Source organism: Ochotona princeps, chromosome 2 (assembly GCF_030435755.1).
Source record: "Ochotona princeps isolate mOchPri1 chromosome 2, mOchPri1.hap1, whole genome shotgun sequence".
NCBI classification, from domain to species: Eukaryota; Metazoa; Chordata; class Mammalia; order Lagomorpha; family Ochotonidae; genus Ochotona; species Ochotona princeps.
Window position 1 is genome coordinate 143,167,599 of NC_080833.1, and position 7,349 is coordinate 143,174,947.

The 7,349-nt window shown below is 59.4% G+C and overlaps 1 protein-coding gene across 1 annotated transcript; it reads right to left on the reverse strand.

Annotated features, from left to right (window-relative positions):
• Window positions 1-238: 238 nt before the first annotated feature.
• Window positions 239-5,154, reverse strand: MNX1 (motor neuron and pancreas homeobox 1). Its single transcript, XM_004597525.2, has 3 exons — window positions 3,951-5,154; window positions 1,238-1,398; window positions 239-690 (listed from the first exon to the last, which is right to left on the reverse strand). Exons 1-3 carry the CDS (start codon window positions 4,648-4,650, stop codon window positions 328-330), a joined length of 1,224 nt encoding a protein of 407 aa, XP_004597582.2. The 5' UTR covers window positions 4,651-5,154; the 3' UTR covers window positions 239-327.
• Window positions 5,155-7,349: the final 2,195 nt, after the last annotated feature.

A 7,349-nucleotide genomic window follows, 5' to 3' on the forward strand; every position in this document is an offset into this window, starting at 1 on the left:
GGAGGTCTTTTTTTTTTTTTTTAACACTGTGGGCTTCCGGACCCCTAGGCCACCGGGAAGCTTCCCCTCTTGGGAGGGGAGGGCCCTTCCCCTGGAAACTTGAGCACAATTAAACGTGAAAGGACGGGAGCTGAATCTTGGCACTGTGGCGCCAAGCGCGGGCCAAGCGCTCCGGCCCTCCAGCCCTCACGCCGCGGTGAAGTGGCCTTAGTCTCGCCCGCCAGCGCTGGACGCGGGGCGCCGGACGCGGGATGGAGGCCTGGCGCGGCCCCTGGCTAGGGCGGAGCGGTGCGGTGCGCGCCCCTGCCCGCAGGGCCGCAGGGGCTCCTACTGGGCAGGGGGCTGGTGGCCGAGCGCGCCGGACCGCGGAGGTGGCGAGTCATCCTCGGAGGAGCAGTCGGAGGAGGGGACGTGGGCGCCGGCGCCGTTGCTGTAGGGGAAATGGTCCTCGTCGTCGTCGTCCTCCTCCTCCTCGGGGTCACTGTCCCTTAAGTCTCGCAGTCGGCGTCCGCTGCCCTTGTCCCCGGACGCGGGTGGCCCCAGCGGCTCCTCCTCTGCCTTCTCCTCAGCACCGCCGCCGCCTTTACCCGCCACGCCGCCCTTCTGCTTCTCCGCCTCCTGCGCCGCCTGCTCTTTGGCCTTTTTGCTGCGTTTCCACTTCATCCGCCGGTTCTGGAACCAGATCTTGACCTGCGGGGACAAGCGGGCGTGAGCGAGCCGCCACCTGCGGTCCAGAGTGGCCCGGCTGCGGGCACTTCCTCGCCCTGGCCGGGTAGCCCGGCTCGGAAAGGAACTGCGAAGGCTTAACGGGGTGCTCGCAGTGTGGAGCGTCCGTGGCTTCCTTCCCACCCCCTCCATCAGCCCGTTCTGCTCAGCGGCTTTACAGCTGGGCAGGGGGCTCCGTGGGAAACTCGGCTTTCCTGCCCCAGTTTCCTGGGGCAGGGGGCTTCCCAGCCCATCCCTTAGTCTCCTGAGGGCCATAGCTGGTGGGGACCTCCGTACACCTCAGTGTGTTTCGCATTTCTGTTTTCGAACAAACTTTCTCGAATGTAGCCCAGAGACTCGCTTTTTCTATAAAGGGGCACAGGTTCGTTAAACGCAGAAATGTTGGAACCTACAGAATCAGGCTTGTGGGTGAATCAGACTATCTTGCTCCCTAGGGGCACCAAACTGTCCGAGGGTGGAGAGTGTGGCCCGACCGGTCAGGATGGCTGGATGCTGACAGGAGGCTGCCCACCTGGGTCTCTGTGAGCATGAGTGAGGTGGCCACTTCGAAGCGCTTGGGCCGCGACAGGTACTTGTTGAGCTTGAACTGGTGCTCCAGCTCCAGCAGCTGCTGACTGGTGAAGGCGGTTCGGGGTCGGCGGCATTTCCCCAGGAGGTTCGACTGTGCCTGGGCTGGGGATGCCAGACAGAGTGAGGTCGGGTCCTCTGCCCTCGCCCTCCCCTTTGGCTGAGCCACCCATCCGGTCCTCCCAGATGGCCAAGGGAAGCAGGCAGTTTGGTCTAAGAGAACCTAGTAGTTTTGCCTGGGGCAGGGCCTGTATCCTGATTCAAGAGCGCCTGGTGCAACCCTTCCCCACCAAGAGTGGGAAGAGGTTGACCCTAAGGGAGGAGCAAGAGCAGACCAGGGCACCAAATCTCCCCCCCCCCCCCCCCCCCCGCTTTCCAGGCTGGAGAGACGAAAGTAAGGAGGGGGAAATGGAGTAGGGAGACCAAGTCTGGATCCTAAACAGGCTTTCATTTGGGACCCCTCCTAATTGCAAAATGTTTTCTGGATGAGTCCCTCCGGGGTGTCTGGAGGGCAGAGCCTGGTGGGGGTGGGGGTGGGGGTGGGGGAGGCAGTGTGGGGGTGTATGGAAACCTTTTCAGAAAATTCTCATTACCCAAATTAAAGGACAGCAGTGGGCGGATCTGGCTTTCTTGTGTGTTCAAGGAGGCCAGCCCAGCTTTATTTACATAATTTAGCACGGTTACATCACAGAGGATTTTATGACCTCAAAATGCAACTTCCCTTGATTTCCCAGGAGTCTGACAAGTGTTAGACAATAAAAAGGGAGAAGAAAAAGTGAAGAAAGAAAAGAGGCTACCCTGGGGCCCTGGAATGGGCTCAGGCTCCCCTGGGACGGGCAATTTGCTTTATAGGAAGGCCCACGCCCCCTGCTTTAGTTAAACAAGGTCCGAATTCCCAACTTGACAATACATTAGAACTTTAATTAAAATACTGGCTTGGAAGGGACCATTTGGGAAATAGCATCCAACAGGCAGCGAAGATGACCGAGGACAGGGAACCCAACAGGCTTTGCAGGCTGCGTCTCAGAACGCAGTCCACAATGGGCCTGCACTCTGCACCGTGAGTCCTCGGCGATGGCTCACATTCTGGTTTTGGCCATGGAGCTGGCTGCTGAAAATTCAGCATCCTCTGAAATCCAATTAGGAATCAGAAGATGGGTGCTGGCACACGATGGGTGCTGGCACACGATCCCCCTGTCCTTGAGCTTAGAGCAGCACTGGGGTAGTTAGGGAACCCAGTGTGCCAGGAGGCCTCAGGGCCACAGAGGGTCCCCAGGCGCTGGGAAATGCTGGTCGCTGTGCAGTTCGCTGGGCGGCTTCCCACCGGAAGCAGTTGGGGTTGGCTGGGCTGGGCACCTGGCTTTGGCCAAAGGGCTCAACGGACTCAGAAAATGTCCAAAGCTGTGCCCCCCAAAAGGTGAGGGCGGAATCAGTAGGAGTTAAGCGTTCAACAGGAGGGAGGGCTGGCCCCTAGGATCTGCTAGCGGCCCAACTGCGGAAGCCTGGGGTTGGCTGAGAGCAAACAGGGCCCCTGCTGTGTTTTTCACACCCCCTTGCCACTTCACCAGCCCCCTGGGGTGCTAGCTCTTCTCTGTTTAGTCACAATGGTGGCTTCCAGCAGAGGAATCTTGAATTCTGGCAAGTGTTTATTTCTGTTTTCTTTTTTGCGGGTTCCCTCCAGTGCTTGCATCCCCCCAGTCTAAACAAATCCACTCAGACGGAAACAATGGGGTCTCTTTGTTTGGGTGTTGGGCGGCTGAAAGCAGAAAGCCGTCTACCTCTTCTGCTCCAGGGGGACTCAGGAGGGCGTAGCTGACTCGGTTGGGCGTGGTGGGAGAGCAGAAGACCCCAGGAGCTGCGGAGCTGTTGCATCTAGCTGCGTCTACGCGCTGCGAGTACCTGGATACTGAGCCCGCCCAGGCGCCTGTGCTGGAGGTGGCTTGGTCGCCTTCCCCGCTGCTGTGAGGTTGGATACAATACAGTACAGGGCATCCTGGGTTCCGGAGAAGGCACCTATTGCTCCTACTGCCCTTCAGCCCTGGGTTCCCTGCACCTCGCACCCTGCAACCTCCAAAGGAAAGCAGTGCCCCCAGCAAGGACCTGGGGCCTGACTTTGCAGCCCTTAGCTCTTGGAGACCCTTGCTTGTTCGCTGCTCCTGGTTCTCCTCTCCTCTCTGTCCAGAGAGGGGGCCCATGACAGGGGATCCCAGCCGAGGCACTTTTTTCTGCTGGATAAGCCCCTGGTTTCCGCTGAGCTCCCCCATCTCCACCATGCCCAAACCTGCTAGATTCAGGGCGATCTTCCTACTCGCCTTTTCTCTCCACTTCCTCCTCCAGCGTGCAAGTTAATCATTAGAGTCTCACACCTCCAGCTGTCCTTTCCCGTTAAGAAAGGAGGAGAAGGCAAGGCCAGAGCGAGGCCATTTTACTAATTCTCTGCCGCTCTCAGCCCGCGGAGTCCGCGCTAGTTCTCACAAGCTTGGGGCAAAGCCGAGGAGGCTTCACGGCGCTTCAACAGCGCGCTCGGAGCAGAGCACACAGAAGCGAAGGAGGCGCCGGGTGGAGGGGCGATACGCGGGAGAATCCACTTGCCAAGTCTCCACACTCCCCGCACGCCTCCACACACACAACGGGCCCCAGGGTACGCTCGTACTCACAGTTAAAGTCGGGCATCTTGGGTAGGATCATGCCTGCGGTGGACGCACGCAGCCACTGGTCTAGCTGGAAGGTGCCGGCGCCCAGTTTGATGGGATCGGCGGGGTGCGCAGGGTGCGCGCCCTGCACCTGTGGGTACGAGTAGGACAGCGCCGGGTGCTGGCCGGCCAGCGCGGCGGCGGCTGCCGCCGCCGAGTAGCCGTACACCGGATGGCCATAGAGTGCTGCTTGCGCCGGGAGGCCCGCGCCGCCCTGTGCGCCCCCCGGGTGTAGCCCCAGAGCCAGGCTCCCCGCCGCTGCGGCTGCGGCTGCTGCGGCGGCGGCCGCTGCTGCGCTGGGGTGCGAGTGGTGGTGGGGGCCCCCGGGTCCGCCGCCCGCGCCACCGCCGCTGCCTCCGCTCGCGCCCAGGAAGCCGGGCTTGGGTAGCAGAGCGCAGTGTGCAGCTAACAGGCGCGGCGGTGAAGGGCTTTCGGAGCGCAGACGGTCGGCTGGAGCCGCGGGCGGCTCCGAGGACGCGGGGCTACAGCTGCCACTCGCTCCGCTGCTTGCCCCGCCGCCACCGCTGCCGCCTCCACCGCCGGGGCCAGATGCTGCAGCCGCGAGCGACGTGACCAAGGCCAGTGGCGAGTTCTGCGCGGAGGTGGCTCGCGGGGGGTCCACCGCCAGCAGGGCGTCGATGCGGAAATTTTTGGATTTTTCCATCGGCTCGTTTGGGGCTGGAGATCAGGGCCCGGTGGTGGGTGACGCGGCCGTGTGCCGGCTCGCGGAGTCTGCGTGGCGCGGCAAGCCTGCAGGCTGGGTATTGTTAGTGATTATTTGCCAATAATCAAAGTCGCCGCCGGGAACTCAGCCGAGGGTGACCATGGTCCGCGCCTCTTCAGTGCGGCCCCGCCCCGGGCCGAGCTCACACACGCTCGCCCTCGCTGGCACGAACGCCTTCGCGAGCGCTTTGGCTCATCTGGGCAGCAGAGGCCAGCTTTCAGCGTTCCAGCCCGCACGCAAACGCGCCGAGGCCGCTGGCGCGGTGGTGGAGACCCGCGCCCCTCCGCGCACTTGAAGCTCAACACGGCCTCCGATTGGCGCGCACTGCGGGTGCCTGGGGAGGGGCGTCGGTCCTGCCATTGGCCAAGGGGCGCACCTGTCACCGTCCTGGCCGCCTAACGCCCCGCCTCTCCACCGCGAGGTCCTAAACAGCCTAGGGTGTGGATCGGCAATAGCCTGCGCCGGCTCGGCGGCTCTACAGAGGATACCCAGCGCCCTCCGCGCAGGCTGAGCGGAGACAGCGGGCGCTGGCAATCCTGGGTCTCCGTGAACACTCCACGGACGCCGCAGTCGGGGCACCTGGTTGCGTTCTGGGCTTGCGTGTCCCTTGCGCCTTCATTGCGCCGTCTCTTTTGCTCTTAAGATGCCCTAATGGTTCCTTGTTCCTTGGTGACAGTGTCGTGCTAGATCTGGCCGCTCTAAGTGACCAAAGCACACGGGAACGTTTTCCGTTTCTCAAGCTCTCCCTGGGTCCCCGGAGCGTGTCCGCGGCGGTTTATCCCAAATGCCAACCCTCTGCAAGTCAAACCTCATCTGTTCTGGGGGGTCCCGTTTATTTCACCTGTGGGCGGGTGAGCGTAAATGAACGCGTGAACCTGAGTTCGGCTTCCTGAACCTTGCCGGGACCCTTGTGTGACCTCTTCCCACCCTGATCCAGGGCCACCCTCTCTGCTAAGGGATGCCCATGGGCAAGCAGGACACTGGGCCGCCCATCTTGGGCATGGGAAGGCAAACCAGAGCCAGGAGTCATCCAGGGCTCTGGCCACTGAGCCCCGGCCCAGCCCAGGCAGGAAGCAGGGAAGTGTAGCAGTCTTGCTAGAGCAGCATCCTTGGAGCTTCAGAGGGCAGAATCCCTGCCCCGCAGTGGTGGAGTGAGAATACGGAGTTCACACTGCCCCAACACGCTCTTCAAATATTTACAGTAAAAGCACTTCCAAGGGGCCTTTTTTTTTTTTTTTAAATCCCAAAGAATCCACAGCAGGCAGGTGAGAAAATCAAGCAACCACCAACAAACAGTTTTGTCAATAGCGCCATTAGAACCAGTTATCCAGGCTGGAGACTGAGGGAGCCTTAGGCGTTGCAGGGAGTAGAGAGGTGGCTTCTAGATGGGAAGGGGGCTGTGGAAGGGTAGGGACCCAAGGGAAAATCAGTGCCAAATAAACTTTAAAATCAGTGGGCCTTGCACCCTGCTGCACCTTCCCAACCCCGCCTTTTTCTTAAATTTTATTTTAGCTTTCTTGTTTTTTTTTTTCTTTTAAAGACATATAATGGCTGCCTGACTATCTTCGAAGGGATTTTTTTCTTCACAGACAGGAGAGTTGATGATAGTGATTTACCTATGTATTTCCTTTTCACCGTAACACAGGGTAATTCTGACATGCACAGTCCTGGCTGGAAGGCTAAGAGGCCAGCAACTTGGCAGAAGCCAGTAACTAGAAAACAGAAATTGCAACATGTGCATGAATTTGTCTTGCCTTGAAAAAGATGCAGTCTTGCCTGTAAGGAGGAGAAGGGCACTCCCAGAGCTTGGACACCTGCTCTCTCAAATGACCTTCGTTAACCTTCACTAGAAGGAAGTTTGTCGCCATCCCTTCTCTAGAGCACAGGTGCAAAGAGAGTGAACCTCTTGTTCGCAGCGGACAGTGAAGCCTTAGCTTTGGACGAGGAGTCTGAATGCGGGGGGCTGCACACGTTCCCCGGCGCCCCTCTCCCCCCACTGCCTTTGATGTTCTGGGAGGACCTCCTGTTCCCCTCTTCTCTCTGTCCCCCTAGGAATGAAGTTTATAAAGGAGACCCAAGATCCACCTGTAAGAGTAAGGATGCCTTGCCTCCCCTCTGTAGAGAGAGGGCTTGGCTGCCTGCACACCCGCGCATGCGCGCACACACACACACACACACACACCCCAACAGGGTTTAACTCTTGGGGCTGACTTGCCTCTTCCCCCACCCCCATCTCCTGGGAACTTTGGTTGGTCCTGACGGTAGTGATTTAGGACTCTAATGAATGAAGTGCAAAAAGAAACTTCCCAAGTTGGATCTTGGAGAACCTGGCCTAACATAACCATTGCCAGGTTTGGATTCAGTAAGGTCACCCCCTTCTTCCTCAACAAAATAATCCTGTTTCTGAAACAACTGCTAGAGAAATCGCCCCTTCCTGTGGTGCTGTAACCAGGCTCCAAAGCTCCTCATCCCCCCTCCCTCCTACTTCTCTTCTGCCTGCAAACAGCTACAGGCACCTCCCTGAACACACAAGAGAAAAATGTGTGTAAAATGGCACATCGGGTTTAAACTGCCCTTCCCCAGTTCATGCCACCGCAGTAGGGCTGAGCGAGGCCATGCTAGGTGGCCTCAAGGTCTGG

What these genes read in the sequence shown, in the direction of transcription:
- MNX1 (XM_004597525.2), bottom strand. Translation starts at nt 4,650, where the DNA reads ATGGAAAAATCCAAAAATTTCCGCATCGACGCCCTGCTGGCGGTGGAC. An exon ending in CAAGATGCCCGACTTTAACT is followed by an intron (nt 1,399 to 3,950) that starts GTGAGTACGAGC and finishes TGGCATCCCCAG; the next exon opens with CCCAGGCACAGTCGAACCTC. An exon ending in TCATGCTCACAGAGACCCAG is followed by an intron (nt 691 to 1,237) that starts GTGGGCAGCCTC and finishes TTGTCCCCGCAG; the next exon opens with GTCAAGATCTGGTTCCAGAA.